Source organism: Oryx dammah, unplaced genomic scaffold (assembly GCF_014754425.2).
Source record: "Oryx dammah isolate SB20612 unplaced genomic scaffold, SCBI_Odam_1.1 HiC_scaffold_17, whole genome shotgun sequence".
NCBI lineage: Eukaryota > Metazoa > Chordata > Mammalia > Artiodactyla > Bovidae > Oryx > Oryx dammah.
Genome location: NW_024070201.1, coordinates 76,196,182 through 76,215,438, shown reverse-complemented (window position 1 = coordinate 76,215,438; position 19,257 = coordinate 76,196,182). Strand labels below are relative to the sequence as shown.

The following is a 19,257-nucleotide window of genomic DNA, read 5'->3' as shown; positions in this document are numbered from 1 at the left end:
AGTTAACATCTGCATGAAGTGCTATCATTTTGATGGCTCCCTTAAAATATTTATTCACTTTTAAGATATGTATTTATTTATATTGTAGTATAATTGCTTTACAGTCTTGTGTTAATTTCTGCCATACAACAGAGTAAATCACTTATTATATATATATCCCCTCAGTCTTGAGTCTCCCTCCGTGCCTTCACTGTGCATGAATCATTGAGTAGAAATGAGAAGAATTGGGCAGTCATATTTAAATGTTTATTGAAAGGAAGTGAAGATATATTTTATGAAGTAATTTTAAAATAATATGTGTGTTTATAATATTTCTCTCCAAAAATATTATAAGCTCTTTGAGATAAGAATTTGCTTAGTCATTTTGTGCTCTCCACAATATGTAGCAAATGTATCACTTATTTAACGTGTAAATAAATGTTTTCTTAGGGATTCCCTGACGGCTCAGAGGTTAAAGCGTCTGCCTGCAATGCTGGTGACCTGGGTTCAATCCCTGGGTTGGGAAGATCCCCTGGAGAAGGAAATGGCAACCCACTCCAGTATTCTTGCCTGAAGAATTTGCTACAATATGTAGCAAATGTACCACTTATTCAACGAGTAAGTAAATGTTTTCTTTGCTTTTGTTTGCTGGTGAAAGCCCAGCAAGTGATGGATTCATTAAATTGAAGGATTCCACTTCACTCACGTTTACACCATGCTCTGGTGTTTGCACAGTCCTTTGGCTTCCCAGGTGGCACTAGTGGTAAAGAAAGGCTCTGTATGGGCACAGGTACATGTTTGGTTTTAAACTTTTAATTTTCTTCTGATCTATATCACTGGTGTCTGACTCCTACAAACTTCATTTTACAATTTAATATTTTATATTGTAAATCATTGTGACAACTGATTAAACAATAGTTGCATTATTTTAAGGACTTATTGAGGCTCCTGTCATTTTAAAATTAACATTTATTTATTATCATTTATTGTTACTGTGATGGATGCTGTTGCTGTGCACAGACTTTCTTTAGCCCCTCCTCATGGTGAGCGGGGGCTCTTCTCTAGTTGCAGTGTGAGGGCTTCTGATGGCAGTGGCTTCTCTTGTTGAGGAGCACAGCCTCTAGGGGCGTGGGCTTCAGTATTGCAGCTCGTGTGCTCTAGAGCCCGGGTCATTAGCTGTGGCACACTCATGGGCTTAATTTCTCCATGGCATGTGAGGTCTTCCTGGACCAGAGATCAAACCAGTGTCCCCTGCATTGCAAAGCAGATTCTTAACCACTGGACCACCAAGGAATATGGTTGTTTTAACTCATCTTTGTTTATTTTTTTTAACTCATCGCTCATCCACTTTATTACTCCTATATATTTTATAGCATTAACTATACTACTGTTTTAACTACGATTTTCACTCCTCACTTATCCACTTTATTAATCTTATATATGTATTTTTTTTTTCCTTCTTAAGCACAGTATCGGATTTAGTATCTGATTCAGTTCTGATTCAAGATTTTTCATCATAGTCACTGAGAATAATTAAGCTAATTATATTCCCCTTTCTTTTTTTTCTCCACCAAGGATTTTCATTTATTCATTTTAACTACAATGTACATATTTTTTAAATTGTATGAAACAAAATTATTGTTGAAGCTTATTTGTATTTACTGTGTCTCTAATTGTATTATTTTCATTTTCACTTGCATTAAATAGATAGTCAACTATAGAAAATTACAAAGATTTATATTTATTATCAATTAATTCCATTTATGTGTTTCAATGTATCATTGCTATTATCTCTCATAGAGCAGAAAACATGCCACAATTTTCTTGTTAATCATAAGAAGCAGAAACTTGTTTGTCCAGATTTACAATTAAATGCCCAAATACATTTTTTAAAATGCTCTCTAGTGTAGTTTCCATCATTGTAGAATAAGGAGAGAAAGGAAAATGTATGTGTATATATATTTTTTCTTCCTATATGAATATTACATACATATATTGCATAGTGAAATCTGTAATGACTTAGAGAATGAAATTATATCAATGAGTTAGAGAATGAAACTATGTTAAATCAAGTTTAGTTAGTTCATTGCTGAGTCATGTCTGACTCTTTGAAGCTCCATGGACTGTGCACGCCAGGCTTCCCTGTCCATCACCAACTCCCGAAGCTTGCTCAAACTCATGCCCATCAGATCAGTGATCCCTTCCAAACATCACATCCTCTGCTGTCCTCTTCTCTTCCTGCTTTCAATCTTTCCCAGCATCAGGGTCTTTTCCAGTGAGTCAGTTCTTCACATCAGGTGCCCAAAGTATTGGAATTTCGCTTTAGCATCAGTACTTCCAATGAATATTCAGAACTGATTTCCTTTAGGATGGACTGCTTGGATCTCCTTGCAGTCCAAGGGACATATTTGATCATTTGATTCTCAAATTATATATATACTAGAAAGATTTCATATATTAGTTAATTTATACTTCAAACCAACCCATTTCAGTGGCAATATTCTATTGTCTTTATTTTCAGGGTTATAATCTTGTAACAAATCCAGTCATTTATAGCTCCACAATGACTACCAAATGAACAGTATTATATGTTCATATTTGCACAGTGTTTTCCTTCAACTCTGTCAAGATAAAATAAAACAGAAATTAGGACTCAAGGATTAAAAGCAACCCCAAAGAAGTCTGATCATCAAAACTGAATCCAGAGAAAGACGTATTCATACTTCAGTTGATTTACACTGTCAATTTACAGAATACAGTGATCAAAACAATTATTGACCTCTTCCTGAAGGAAATGGCAACCCACTCCAGTATTCTTGCCTGGAGAATCCCATGAACAGAGGAGCCTGGTGGGCTACAGTCCATGGGGTCGCAAAGAGTCGGACACGACTGAGCGACTTCACTTCCTGAAGATAGAGTCAGGAACATATGTGTAAAGAAGTAGCAATGTATACAGTTAATAGTCTCTATGATCTTCACCAGGTATCCACAGTGACTGTCTATTATGATAACCAATCTAGCCTAAAGAGAAAATATGTGCTATAATTTCACTCTCTCCTAATATAAATGTGACTATTGCTGTATGTGTCTTCTATTTGATTTTCTAAGACCCATTGTAACCACCATTATCCATCATGAGTAATGTTAGATTTCCCTGATGGTAAATGTTCTGTAAGTGCTGAATCTAGGCTTATTTTCCCAAACACAGAAAACTGGATTTACTCACTCTTCTATCCATTCATTCATCTGATCTATTCATCCATTTATTCACTATATATATATACACACACATGCCCTACACCAAGCTGCATAGGTTTTGGAAAAATCAACCAAGATACATATTCCCAGTTGCTAAGAACTTTCTCATATGGATAGGTTGACAGACAAGTCAACAAATATCTTCAATATTACTTGATAAAGAACATAACAAATCAATGTACAAAGAGCAATTATTATTTTAATTCAGAAATGTTTCATAGAGCAGAATTTTGGCAAGTAAATTTTTGTAAGAGAAGATAAAATCATTTTACAGTATGGAGGATGAAAAGTTATTTTTATTTCTGAAAGGCTGGAAATGTTTAAAATATTTGACATATAGGGTGGTGTACAGCTGATTGTCAGATTGGAAGGATAGGCTATGCCTTAAATATTCTTAAATAACTTTAATTCCTATTCATTTGAAAGTCCAGTTTCTGTCCAATAGCTTTCTGAGGGCATTTTTTTTTGCCTATTTTTTTTATTTTTTTAATATAAATTTATTTATTTTAATTGGAGGTTAATTACTTTATAATATTGTATTGGTTTTGCCATACACCAACATGAATCCACCACAAGCATACACGTGTTTCCCATCCTGAACCTCCCCCCCTCCTCCCTCCCTGTACCATCCTTCTGGGTCATCCCAGTGCACCAGCCCCAAGCATCCAGTATCTTTTTACATCTTTGTCTCTGAAGCTGTAGATTATTGGATCAAACATGGGAAAGACAACAGTATAAAACACTGCAACTACTTTGTCAGTGTCTGGGGAGTAGCTGATAGTGGGATGCAAGTACATAAACAGAAGTGTTCCATAGAATAAGTTGATTGCCAAGAGATGGGAGGCACAGGTAGAGAACTTCCACCTGAGGACTTGATGCTCAAAACAGTGAGGAGGACACAAAAGTATGAGATAAAGACGACCACAAAAGCACTGGTCTGGATGAAGCCACACAAGGAAAAGAGCAGAAGCTTGTTGATGTAGGTGTCTGTGTAGGATAAAGCCAAAAAAGGCGAGATATCACAGAAAAAATGGTTGATGATATTGGAGCCACAAAATGGCAGCCTGAATGTGAGGCTGACATGGACCATTGAAGTCACACCCCCACTGAAGTATGCCAACACAATGCAGCAGACACAGACCCTCCCAGACACAAGAGCAGAATAGAGCAGTGGATTGCAGATGGCTGCATAGCAGTCATAGGCCATTGCTGCCAGGATAAGGCACTCAGCATCAGCAAAACAACCAAAGAAAAACATCTGTAGTGCACGACCAGAGAGGGAAATGCTTTTCTTGGATGCTAAGAAATTTGCCAGCATTTTAGGAAGGATTGCTGTTGAGTAGCTAATGTCTAAGAAAGACAAGTTGCTGAGAAAATAATACATGGGGGTTTGAATGCTTGAATTGATATTAACTAGAATTATTAAACCTACATTTCCCACCACAGTTAGTGTATAGACTATAAGAAATATCAAGAATAGTGTAACTCTGAGAGGTAGATAATCTGTGAATCCAACAAGTAGGAACTCAGTCTGCATGGTATAATTATTCTCCAACATCTTGGTTTTCTTGTCTTTCTCATCTGAAATAGATGGCATCAGAACACATGAATTGATTTGAGTGATTGATTAACAAAGGATACTTTTATTCTTCCTTCTAAAGAGGCAAAGATAAGGATAATAAAATCACCATTAAAGCATTTTCTGTGATGTTTTGACTTGTTTTCTTTTTTTATCACTTTATTTAAAAAATAATTAAAATTTTAATTGATGCTAGAGAATGTTATTCAGGTATGATGCTTCAAGAGGCAGTAACTCTAAAACCTGTGCACTTTAAGATATGGTACTAATTCCTTTCAAGATGAAAAAGAACGAATTTGGTTGAGTTGATAAGTCCTGGTGGAACCAGAAGAGCTGGCAAAGTCCTTATAGGTCAACCCCTATTTTTCAGATCCTAGAATGCTCCCACAGATAAACTGGATAAATCTGCAGAATATCTGTGATCTTGGGGTGTGGTTTAAAATACCAGATAAGAGCATCGCAGTTATGTAAGAGATGACTGGGTTGAAATCTTAGCTTTGCTACATATAAAATACATACTAATTTGTTATATGATCTTGATAAAGTCATTTAACCACTCTGTGATGATTAGAGGAAAAACAAGTAGATATTTGTAAAACACTTACATAACTGGTACATAATACACATTAATGTATCTTTTACTTTTAATTGCTTATTCAGTAGGTTGAAATGCCCAGACAATTGTCTCAAAATTCATCTTATCTTTGTAAAATTTTACTTATTGAATTTAATTGGCAGATAATTACTTTGCAATAATGTGATGGCTTTTGCCATACATCAGCATGAATCAGCTATAGGTATACATGTTTCCCCTCATCCTGAACCCCCCTCACAACAAAATTCCTCTTATCTTTGACATAATGGGTACAGGATATGTCTTCTCTTAAAAATAAGAGCCATTGTGTATGTGTGTGTGTTCTATACAAGCAAGTTGCTTGTTTCAGTAAATCCTTCACGCATGCATATAATTGTTGCTTTCCTTTCCCTAGGTTTACGCCTCTTTCTTGACTCTAGAGTGCGGATATAATGGTGTCTGGTGTGAGGTCACAGGAACATTCTTTTGAAGGACAACCGTGTCTCTGTACTTATTAATAAACTTCTAGACTGAGACTATAATGGGAAAATGTATTATATAGGCAGAAGGAGAAATTATCAAGTGAAATAACCTTAGGAGGAATGTCAATGAAAAATACAGTGAGATGGAATATCTTGCAGGCAGTTAAAGACATGCAATGTTGGAAATGGCTTAAGTCAGTAACACTATGGTGAGTAAGAAGAGAAACAAATAAGGGCGATCTATTCTCTGTTATGTGTGGGAACACTGTAATTCTCCTTGCTCCAACAAGATGACCTGCAATCTTCTAGAGGATAGAGTCTTCGTCAGAAAGAAGACTGAAAAAAGATGAATTCAAACTCTTAAATGAGAAAAATAATAATGTATTTATGTTGCACAAATGTTATTTCTATGCTTATAATATTCAGATTCTTATCCTTAACTCTTTGGCTTCCTTTTTTTAATGAATCAGTTCAATAATCATGAAAAGGACTTTCTTGAATTTTCTCGTGTGTGCCTGTGTGTGTGACTCTCCAACAGCTTGTGTCCTGTTTGATTTGATATCACTGGGACAAAAGAGGCCCCCAAAATAAAAAGGAAAAAGCAAGTGTCTGGAGACCTGAACTCTAATCCTGGTTCTACTACTTTAAATTATTTTATTTTTCTTCATGTCATCATATCTTCATTTATAAAATCAGACCTACTGTATTTACTTTTATGCTTGTCATCTAAAGCAAAATATACCTATATACATATATACATACATGTATGTATGTATATATAATCAAGAACTTCAGAATAGCTTACTAAATGTTTATACTTGTTTACAGATTATTAATAGGAATTGTTGAATCAGGCAGGTTTGTCAAAACTGGAAACAACAAATGAGCAGACATGCAGCAATAAAAATGTTATAAACTCTCACCAAACATAAATGGAGTATAACTGCCACTACCAATAAAACAACCAAGGCAAACTTAACTTGTTTTCTTGAACAGTTTTAATTCGGGTTTCCTATGAACTGGAGTCTTGATATATTCACTGTGATACTTAGTTATTTGCATTAAAAATGATACTGATGGTGGCAAAAGCAATCAACAATAGTTAAATTTATCAATACATTTTCTAATCATTTGGCATGCATCATTTCATTGAAACCTCATGTTATTCTATGGATAGATATTTTTCTATCTTTACAAGTGATAAAACTGAAACATAGAAATGTGATTAAATTTTCAGAGTATACATTGACAGAATCCTATTCTCTCTTCTTAACCAAAGTACTATGGTGGGTCTCATGATGAAATATTTTATACTGCTGAAGGAATTTTATGATATATCATTTGAATATAGAATATCAGTGTGGTAAAAAAAACCTCAGCCATCATCTGAGGTTCTTATATTTCAGATGCCACGACTCCAAGATCATTCAACATGTGGCATGTCCACTAGTGACGTGAATGAGTGTATCATAGCAAAAACCAGGTTATGAGATCAAAGTCTGATTTTTCTTCCTTTAGTCCCCATGAAAATTGAAAAACTGTCCAGAGAGTTTCTGTAGTCGGTTGTTGAATGGGAGACTGAGCATCCCACAACAATTTCACTTCTTTTGAAGGATCCATCTCATACTACTTTGAACTGAGATCTTGATTAATCTAACATAAGCTGAGCCCCATTGATTCCCAAGGAGATCTTATGTGACAAAGCTACTTCTAAAAACTGCCCATGGGTGGATTTTCCTTTTGCTCTTCTGCTTAAAGTATTAAATGTAAAGTTTGGCCTCTCTTTCCTTTTCAGATTGTGTTGTACTGTAATAACTAAACACACACAGGATATGGAGTTAGGCAAAATTTAGTTTAACCTCAGATGTGACATTGAATGTTCTATAAGTTATTGAATTTCTCTATGCCTAAACTTCTTTATTTCATTTAATTAGCATAATACATGTGTACTTGCTAAGTCACTTCAGTTGTCTGACTCTGCGCAACCCTGTGGACTATACAGCCCACCAGGTTCCTCTACCCATGGGATTCTCTGGGCAAGAATACTGGAGTAGTTTGCTATGTCCTCCTCCAGGGGATCTTCCTGACCCAGGGATTGAACCCAACTATCTTAGACCATAAAACTGAAATCAGGATTAAATTGGAAAACTTATGACACTTTCAGTTCAGTTCAGTCACTCAGTCGTGTCCGACTCTTTGCGACCCCATGAATCGCAGCACGCCAGGCCTCCCTGTCCATCACCATCTCCCGGAGTTCACTCAGACTCACATCCGTCGAGTCCGTGATGCCATCCAGCCGTCTCATCCTCTGTCGTCCCCTTCTCCTCCTGCCCCCAATCCCTCCCAGCATCAAAGTCTTTTCCAATGAAAATTAGCTAACTCAATTAATTAGATTATTGGATTTCTCAAGATTTCCAAAAGAGCCATACTCATATTCCCCATCATGGAAATAGGAGCACAATGAATCAGTCAATGGCTTTTGGAAGGTGCCATGGGGAAGGTCAGGTCAGATTCATACTCCACCATCCCCCCGTCCACTACTCTAGCCCACATACATACACAAACTGAGAAAACTCTGCAGAGTCAGGGAAGGCAACTGTATCTTTGCTACATCCACACCACACACCTTGATAATGCTTCAGGGAATGTGTCACTTACCTTGGCACCATCTGGAAGTTTGAATTCTAATATTTATTTTGTACAAGAGGCTGATATCAGATTTTTACACATGGATCTTATGAGGGGTAAATATTTATACTCTCGTTTGAGACAAGTGGGATATTATCCCAAGATAATTCCCAACCCCATGTTGGGATGTTAGATTGGCAATGACCTTTTTCCTAGTGGTGTGGCTTGAATGATTTTCCAAGAGAAAAACAGGAGAGCAGCAATATAATCGACTACTATGTAGCCAATTACAAAGTAATCCTTAACTGACAAACCTAAGATTCAGTTCAGTCACTCAGTCGTGTCCAACTCTTTGTGACCCCATGAATCGCAGCACGCCAGGCCTCCCTGTCCATCACCAATTCCCGGAGTTCACTCAGGCTCGTGTCCATCGAGTCAGTGATGCCATCCAGCCATCTCATCCTCTGTCCTCCCCTTCTCCTCCTTCCCCCAATCCCTCCCAGCATCAGAGTCTTTTCCAATTAGTCAACTCTTAGCATGAGGTGGCCAAAGTACTGGAGTTTCAGCTTTAGCATCATTCCTTCCAAAGAAATTCCAGATTAAACAACAGCAAAAATCCTCTCAGTTCTGCCAGGTGATAGAAAACAAGCAAAAAACTCATATAAATCCTATGATTTCTACCAGATATTAAAAGATACTTTACAGCCTTTAGTTATATGAGAGGATCCGAAAGTGCAAGTTCAATGCTATTGAGAACAATCCCAGGTACTCACATTTTAGTTTGCTTCTTTCAATTTTCCTAGTAACTAGAAGGAAATATGTCTTGTATGATAAGATGTAAGAGCTTACAACTCAGGGAACCTGGATTTGAAAGTGAGATTTGCCATTTCACAACTGTGAGTCTTTGAGTCACTTCTTAAATGTTATTGTTATTGTCTATTAATTATAAAATGATAAACACTAATTGTCCACCTCACCAAATTCTTATGAAAATTGGGATAATGCATGTATAGAGTTAGTCCCTTCTTCAGCAGACTGCACAGTTTCTTTTGTAATTATAGCAGTATTTGTAACAGTATTTCTTCATAATTTAAAAAGAAGTTCTATATTTTAACTTTTGTTTTTAATTATTAACAGGACTTTCCCCATAGTTCAGTGGTTAAAAAAAAAAATCCACCTGCCAGTGCAGGAGAGCCAGGTTGTATCCCTGGGTCTTGCAGATGCTCTGGAGAAGGAAATGGCAACCCACTCTGGTGTTGTTGCCTGGGGAGTCCATGGACAGAGGAGCTGGGGAGCTACAGTCCATGGGGTCGCAGTCAGACGTGGCCAAGCAAACATGCACAGGGGAAGCAGGGAAAATGCAAACACCTGAGCTTCAGCTTCTCGGGGGTGGAAGAGAAATGTTTCCTCATCTTCAGTGCTCAGTCAAGGCTCCTACAAAAGTTCTGTGACACCAGCCAGTTCTGTGGAGTGCCCAATGCTACCTTAAAGGAAATGATCTCCTGCAAACAGTTGTCTCTAAAGTGACTAAGCCAAGAGTCACAGAGTAAGGTAGCAACATTTTTATGAGTATGTCGCATATGAAACACTTAACCATAACAGGGAGACCATCTACACACAACCTAAATGAACTTCCCTGTGCTTACCTGTCAAATCAAATAAATCTCTCTTACCAAGTAGTGCAGACAAAAATGTTTATTTACGGAAGCTCTGCTTATTGATGGAATGTTTATTTATGGAAGCTCTGTTTGTTGATTACATTCTCCTATAATTATATATATACATATATATATGGAATCCCTATTCTGGGGTGAAGTGAAAGTCACTCAGTCATGCACGACTCTTTGTGACCCCATGGACTACAGTCCATGGAATTCTCCAGGCAAGAATACTGGAGTGGGTAGCCTTTCTCTACACCAGGGGATCTTCCCAACCCAGGGATCAAACCCAGGTCTCCCGCATTGCAGGCAGATTCTTTACCAACTGAGCCATCAGGGAAGTCGTGGCTCAACTGGTAAAGAATCTGCCCACAATGCGGGAGACCTGGATTGGATCCCCGGGTGGGGAAGATCCCCTGGAGAAGGGAAAGGCTACCCACTCCAGTATTCTGGCCTGGAGAATTCCATGGACTGTAGAGTCCGTGGGGTTGCAAAGAGTCTGACACGACTGAGTGACTTTCACTTTCACTTTCATCCTGGGGTAATAATACTGCAGCAATACATTCTTTGTTGTGACCACGATAGCATAAGAAATCTACTATCATGAGGCTCAGTATTTTGTGTTTTTTATCTTTTGTTATTACTATTATTGAGCTTTCTTGATTTTATTTTTGAATTTGTTGATTTTTTTTTAATTGAAGGATAATTGCTTTACAGAATTTTGTTGTTTTCTGTCGAAAATTAACAATAATCAGTCATAGTGACACCCATGCCCCCTCCCTCCTGAATGGCCCTCCCATCTCCCTCCCCATCCTACCCCTCTAGATGGTTACAGAGCCCCTGTTTAAGCTCCCTGAGTCATACAGCAAATTCCCATTGGCTGTTTATTTTGCATATGGTGTTGTAAGTTTTCATGTTACTCACTCCTTAGTTAGTCACAGAAAGGTCCTCACACTGTCCTGGGAAAGTAAGAAAAATTCTCCTGAAAATTATTTTGACTTTTAGATTTTGCTCAGGTCCAGCTCCTCTTATGCAAATTCCATGAAATAGTTAAAAGTTCTTGATGGATTGCCTGATTTATCATGAAAGAGACCTTATACCTCTATGTTTATAATAGAGATTTTAGGACCCATGATAACCTGATATCTGATGTTGCATGGTGAGGTATTCTGCCTCAACTAGAACCCAGTAACAGGATGATGCTTATTCCTCAAAGTTAGAAAGGTAAATTGCTGAGGCAAAAAAAAAAAAAAAAACTATCATTTTAAAATATCTAAATTCTTCTGCTAGTACATATAGCTTGTTGATGGGCTGAGTCTCAATTTTGGGACAGCTATAGAAATATAGAATTTCCTGCAGTGCTATTTAAACAGGTCTTTCTGAATAAGGTAATACATCCTACACAAAGTGTCATTCTTTAAAAAGATTTACAGTGTGGTTACAAATGCCCTCATTTATATAGAAGATGCGGCTTCCAAAACTGAAAGCAGTTTATTAATACCTTCTATCTTTTATGTAGGAGGAAACAAAGTTTAGAAAAGTATGCTTTCTCTTCCAGAGGATATGCCAACATGTTCTATGTGACTAGACTCAGAAGCAACGAACCTAGATCCTGGACATTTCCAGTTGTTCATTTTATAGTCTATTTTCAATATTGTGGATATATGTGTACTTTGTGACATAGTGAGAAGCAAATTTGTTTTTGTTTTTTTTTCCTAGAGACTTATATATACACATTTAGAGACAAAATACAGAAAGTTCTTTGATAGCCTTGCTAAGAAAAAGGAAAATAATTCGGGAGGTTTGTTTTTAACTTGTGGGGTAGGGAAGTTGAGGAAGTACATTTGCACACATTACAACAAGCTACATGAAGTTTTACTGTGGCTTCCTATATGCTCAGTGGTAAAGAATCCACCTGCCAAGCAGGAGATGCAGGAGACGTGGGCTCGATCCCTGGATCATGAAGATCCCCTGGAGAAGGATATGGCAACCCACTCCAGTATTTTTGCCTGAAGAATCCCATGGACAAAGGAGCCTGGCAGGCTACAGTCCAAGAGGTCGCAAAGAGTTGGACACAACTGAGCAGCTAAAGGGCAACAGCAGAGGTTCACTACCGGCTGCACCTTAAGAGCACCATACTTGGGATCGCAGTTATGAACAGAGGGACTTTATGATTAAATTCACAAAGAAGAATTAGCTCCTATTTGGAAGGTTCAGTCATTTTCTGTATTGGCAAAACTAGAAAGTCAATTGCAATCACTGATGACTCACCATCACCATGTCATTTATATTAGTCCCGTGTAGTAAGAGGTCAACTCAGCCATCCTGGGCTGCCCATCCTGTTTATTTCAGAGGTCTTCAAGACTTGACTGGCTCCTGGGAGATAACATCTAAAACCTTGGAATATCCTGTCTGATAAGAGCAGATTTGTATCCTGGGGTCCACATCAAACAGTTTATGCTGTCATGGTTCACAGTTAATGCCTGATTGTTGTATGCCTGAGGCTTTGAAGTGATATAGTCAGTTTTAACCCCAGGGTGGTGAAATTCTAGATGAAGTACCTAAGCACAGTTTGTGGGATTCTCCATGCCTATGAACTGACCCTTAATAAAACCCTGGACACTAAGACTTGGCTAAGCGTTTCTGGTTAACAATAATTCCTGAGTCATCGGACAACATTGCTGGGAGAATTAAGTTGTCTGTGTGACTGCACCAGGAGAGGTCAGTGGAAGCTCGTGGCTGGTTCTCCATGACACAGTTTATTCACTTTTTTTCTATTGCCACTGTCAATCTGTATCTGTAGTTGTAGTAAAACATTATCACAATAGCTTTTTGGAGTTTTGTGAGACCTTTCTTCTACTAAATCACAGAATCTGATAGTAGTCTTAGGCACCCCTGAAACAAGCCCTAAATTCGAAAAAGTTTCTCAAACATTTTTCTTTTTCTTTTTTTTTTTAAGATTTTAAACTTTCTTGCATTTATATTACATAAAATATAAAATGTTATTCTAAGAAATTAAATATGCAAATTAGGAAACAAAATAAGTGAATACACGTAAAGGTACCTCCTGAGTTAAATAAAAAAACAAACAACAACAAAAACTGAGTATTTGAATCAGTTCTAATGAGGTGAATGAAACTGGAGCCGATTATACAGAGTGAAGTAAGCCAGAAAGAAAAACACCAATACAGCATGCTGCTACTGCTGCTGCTAAGTCACTTCAGTCGTGTCCGACTCTGTGCGACCCCGTAGACGGCAGCCCACCAGGCTCCTCTGTCCCTGGGATTCTTCAGGCAAGAATACTGGAGTGGGTTACCATTTCCTTCTCCAATGCACGAAAGTGAAAAGTGAAAGTGAAGTCACTCAGTCGTGTCTGACTCTTTGAGACCCCAAGGACTGTAGCCCACCAGGCTCCTCCATCCATGGGACTTTCCACGCAAGAGTACTGGAGTGGGGTGCCATCGTACTAACACATATATATGGAATTTAGAAAGATGGTAATGATAACCCTGTATGTGAGACAGCAAAAGAGACACAGATGTATAGAACAGACTTTTGGACTCTGTGGGAGAGGGAGAGGGTGGGATGATTTGGGAGAATGGCATTGAAACATGTATAATATGTAAGAAATGAATCACCAGTCTAGGTTCGATGCAGGATACAGGATGCTTGGGGTTGGTGCACTGAGATGACCCAAGAGAGATGGTATGGAGAGGGGGTGGGGGGGGGTTCAGGATTGGGAACTTATGTACACCCGTGGTGGATTCATGTTGGTGTATGGCAAAACCAATACAGTATTGGAAAGTAAAATAAAGTAAAACAAAACAAAACTGAGTATTGCTGAAATCAGAAGTTCTCTGTGATCACCTCTGTTATCCTACTTTCTTGAAAATTACAACCATCATAAGATATCATCTCAGACCTGTCAAAATGGCTATCATCAAAGAGACCACAAATAGCTGATTGGCGAGGATGTGGAGAAAAGGGAATCCTTGTACACTGTTGCTGCAAATGTAAATTGGTGCAGCCACTGTTGAAAACTGTAGACAGATTTCCAAAAAAGCTGAAAATACCATATGGCCCAGCAATTTCATTCCTGGGTATATTTCTGAAGGAAACAAAAACATTGATTCAAAGAGATATGCATACCCCAGTGTTCATATCATCATTTACTGCAGCCAAGATACGGAAGCCACTTAAGAGTCCATCAACAGATAAATGGATAAAGAAGCTGTGGAATGCATACAGAGTTGAATATTAGCTAGTTCTAGAAAAGAATGAAATTTTGCCATCTGCAGTAATGTGGATGGACCTGCAGGGTATTACGCTCAGTGAAATAAGTCAGATAGAAAAAGGCAAATACTGTGTGTTACCGTTTCTATGTGGAATCTAAAAAACTAAAACACATAAGAAATATAAGAACACAGAAACGGGCCGATAGAGAACAAACCAGTGGTGGCCGATGGGATGAGAGAAGGAGGCAGGAAGAGGGCAAGAGGCAGAGCATTCAAAGGTACAAACGAGGGGCTCTGCTGGTGCCCAGGTGGCTAAGGCTTCACCTTCCCATGCAGGAGAGCTCCAGTTCAGTCCCTGGCGAGGGAGCTAAGGTTCCCTATGCCTCACAGTCAAAACACCAAAACAAAAAGCAAAGGCAACATTCTAACAGTTTCAATAAAGACAAAAAAAAAAATGGTCCACATAAAAAAATATTTTTAAAAATACAGACTAATACCAACTAAATAACCTACAAGGATATATTGTATAGTACAGGGAATATATTCAATATTTTACAATAACTCAAAATGGTGTAGAATGACAAAAAAAACCTGAATCACTATGTTGAACCCTTGAAACTAATACAATATTGTAAATCAAATGTACCTCAGTTAAATATGAATAAAATACTCTTCTGTTTTTTCTTATTCTCTAGCTTTCTTTTTTTTTAATTTAAATTTATTTATTTTAATTGGAGGCTAATTACTTTACAATACTGTACTGGTTCTGCCACACACCAACATGAATCCCCCAGAGGCATACACGTGTTCCCCATCCTGAACCCCATCCCACCTCCCTCCCCGTACCATCCCTAGCTTTCAGTTTTAAAAATAAATTCATCCATATCCTAAACTATGTGTTTAATAAATCTGTTTGAATCACATTATAAATGTGTTGTCATACAGCTTGTCTTCTACTTTGCTTGTGATTTTCTTCAATATTAGTTTCTAACATTTTCCCATCAAAACGTTATCATGAAAAGCTGCTGCACATGAAAATGTTACCCACGAGAAGCTCATGTGTATCCCTGTACTCTTAATTTCAAAAATGTATAGGATGATTTTTCTTTAATGTGTCTATTTAATGGTAACTTTCCTTCTATCATGATCAGTGCTGATGCGAATGTTATGTTACAGGTCACTCAGCGCACTTCTACAGGAGTTTGTCTAGGTCCATCCCTAGATATGACATTGATTGGATACAGGATATACTTATGCTCAGCTTTAAAGTATAACAAGAATTTTCCTAATTTATGTTTCATATTTATATCCTCAAGAGCAGCACATCTGACCTTAGCTTTTACATCCTTTTTGATACCTGTTATAGTCAGACAGTTAACATATTTTGCCATCATTATGGAGGTGTGTGTGTGTAGCCATGTCTGACTGTTTGCAAACCTATGAACTATAGCCCACCAGGCTCCTCTCGCCATGGAATTCTTCAGGCAAGAATACTGGGATAAGTTGCATTTCCTACTCCAGGGAATCTTCCTGACCCAGGGATCAAACTTGCATCTCCTGCACGTTCTGAATTAGCAGGCAATTTTTTTTTTTTTTTACCACTTTTCCACCTCTCAGTTACTTAAATCTTTAACACATCTGGAAATATATATTTTTTCCATTGTGTTATGTTAGAATTTTCTCTTTTTTGAATTCAGATAGCATGTTTTCCCTACCGATCTTTTTTTTTTTTTTAATGTGTTCTCCATTTATTGTTAATGACACCCTATGTTGTATCAAATCTTCATTTATCTGTGGATCCGTTTCTGGACCTTGTTTTCTGATCATCAGTCTATTGATAAGTTTTCCTTTATGTAATGGCAGACACTGCTAGATAATTTTGCAAGAAAGACTTGATCTTTTTGTTCTGACCTATTTCACCAAAACTTTAAAAAAGGCTTGTCACTCTTAGAATATTGTTTTTTTTACATTTGGAGTGAATTTCCTTTATAGACCAATTCTGTAAAACTTATATCTTTCAAATATTGAATTATTCTCATAAACATGATGTCACTGTTTATTTATGCTATTTATTTAAAATCTTTTAGTTATGTTTTATCATAAACATAAAGTTTTGATTGATAAGATATATTTCCATATGGGCCTTATATAATAAATATCCATTGTTTAAAAATTATGATCTAAATATTTTCTACAGTTATGAGAAAATACAACTAATTTTCAGATCAAATATTGATTCTATAGTTAACAATCCACACAGACTATTTTATTAACACCCATAGTTTTCATTTTACCCTTTTACATGAGTCTTTTCTTTATATATCTTAAAAATCTGTAATTTATTGTTTTGGGATATCTTCCTCTGCTAGCAGCACCCTCCAGTGAATTATTACCCAGAGTTGGTAATGTTGGGCATCATTTTCCTTTACATTTAAAGGAATTTTAAAGTGAATAACTGTGAACTTCTGTTCATTAATTTTGATCAAAAGATGTCAATTCAGTTTTAAGTCCTAATTAACTGTATGTCTGAACCTACAAATGCAATTTCTCCAGCTTTCCATGCATCATTATTGACATAAAAGAAGATGGAGGAAAAGCTTATTTGCAATAGTAAATCTTTAAGAAAAAAATCAAGCAAATAAATTGTAAACTTTTAACCATTAAATTGTGAAAGAAGATGTAACATTCAAGGTAACTGTCCAGTATTCTGGAAAGAATTTTCATTTCATCTTTTTAATCCACAAATTTGCTGCTAATGCTGCCATCTTTTGAGACAGACCTAACTATGCAAAGTGAATGCCCAATGTGCCTCATTAACAATAATCTTTGGTGCATTTTTTTAGCTTAAATTTAAACAGTATACAGTGCAATTATTGCTGAAAGGATAACTACCATAAGCAATGATTATCCTGAGAGATAACTGATGAATAAATTTTAAAGGACTGAGAACTCTTTCTTGCCTTTTTTTTTTAGTGTGATGAAATCCCTTTGAAAAATGTCTAATTATGTTATTTCTTATTGAATCTTAAGAGAAATCAATAGACATTACAGCTATTTAATGAATCAATATATTTTTCATTCTCCAATATTAAAAAAAAATGCAGCTAGATCTTAGTAAAAGAAGTGGGCAAATAAGGCCCTGTTTTTCCTAGATTCTTAAATTACAGTTTACTACATGTATTTGCTTTATTATTTCAAATAAACTTATTACAGTAACATATTGGCACACTGAGGTTAATCTTTATATAGATGACTTGCAGTAAAATGTTCACAATCTAAAAAATAATTTTTTTATTAACCTAATCATTAACCTATTCATTTATAAAATTGACTTATTTTTAAATTTACATTTTAAAGTATAATCAAATATCTTCATTTATTTTCTCATCTATCCACAAATATTTAATGACTGTCTACTATGTAACAGAAACTGTTCTGCCAGCCTGACCAATCTTTATAAAGATTTGTGCTCTAAAAAATTTATTAGAAGAGTAAAAACAAGAAAAATATAAACAAATAATTGAAAACAATGCTGTTACTAATGAATATTTTAATATAATTTAATAAATCTTTAGAATTAAGGATTTCATTCTATCTTTGATGTTGAAGCCTTTAAAAATGTTTAATTAAAGAATATATGATAATTTTATCTAATAAAATCACTATATGTGGAAAACTGAATTGACAAAAATTAAGTATTATCTTTATGAGATAACTTGATAATTAACAAAAATAGCTATCTCATTTAAAGTTATCCTTTTGTAGAGTTTCCTTTGGTCATATTTGAGTTAAGTGTCATGTGGTAATATAGATCTTATCCTATATCACATAAACTGCAATGTCCCTTTGATGAATACTCAATTTACACCTAATCAAATGATAATTATGGAAATGCAAAAGTCTATCTCTGATGCAAATTATTACATAAATTCTTTAATTCCTCACAAGATAATCAGAAACAAAAAATATATACATGCACAAAAGGAAGTTTCCAGAGATGTATAAAATTCTTAAATGATATTAAATTTAAAATAAATCTACTATACTTAGCAAAACGCAAGTCAGTGATGACATTGAAGAGAAAGCTTTCCATGGGAAAGACACTGTGCAGAATGTAACGCTGTCATGTCTGAACACCAACATGTATTTCATGGTTCCCCTTTTTTGTGGAAAATAATTCTAATGAGCTCAAAATTTATCCCTTGAAATATTTATTTATATATTATGCTAATGAATAGCTTATAAAATAAATAGCAAGAGCATCAGTTACTGTCAAGGTAAGTTTTCCAGCTAGACTTTAAGCCTGCAGAAATATTTTAAAAAGTGAATAATATCATATAAGAAAAGAACCGCCAGTCTAGGTTCAATGCATGATACAGGATGCTTGGGGCTGGTGCACTGGGATGACCCAGAGGGATGGTACGGGGAGAGAAGTGGGAGGGGGGTTCAGGATGGGGAACACGTGTACGCCCTTTGCAGATTCATGATGATGTGTGGCAGAACCAATCCAATATCATAAAGTAATTAGCCTCCAATTAAAATAAATAAATTTAAATTTAAAAATTAATAAAAGTGTTTATTCTTAAATATATATATATATATATATTTTTTTTTTTTTAAAGTGGGTTTCCCAGGTGGCTTAACAGAAAAGAATCTGACTTCCAAGCGGGAGATGTGAGTTCAATCCTTGGGTTGGGAAGTTCTCCTGGAGTCAGAAATGGCAACCACTCTAGTATTCTTGCCCAGAAAATTCTGTGGACAGAGAAGCCTGGCAGGTTACAGTCCATGTGGTCACAAAGAGTCAGACCCAACTCAGTGACCAAACAACAATCTCCTCCTTATTCTATGGAGACATGGAAAAAGT

General features: G+C 36.3%; 1 protein-coding gene across 1 annotated transcript; it reads right to left on the bottom strand.

Annotated features, from left to right (window-relative positions):
* Positions 1 to 3,652: 3,652 nt before the first annotated feature.
* LOC120877012 (olfactory receptor 5AS1-like) lies at positions 3,653 to 4,795 on the bottom strand. Its single transcript, XM_040259315.1, is given in 3 exon segments — positions 3,653 to 3,706; positions 3,918 to 4,096; positions 4,099 to 4,795. Coding segments are annotated over 3 exon segments (930 nt in total).
* Positions 4,796 to 19,257: the final 14,462 nt, after the last annotated feature.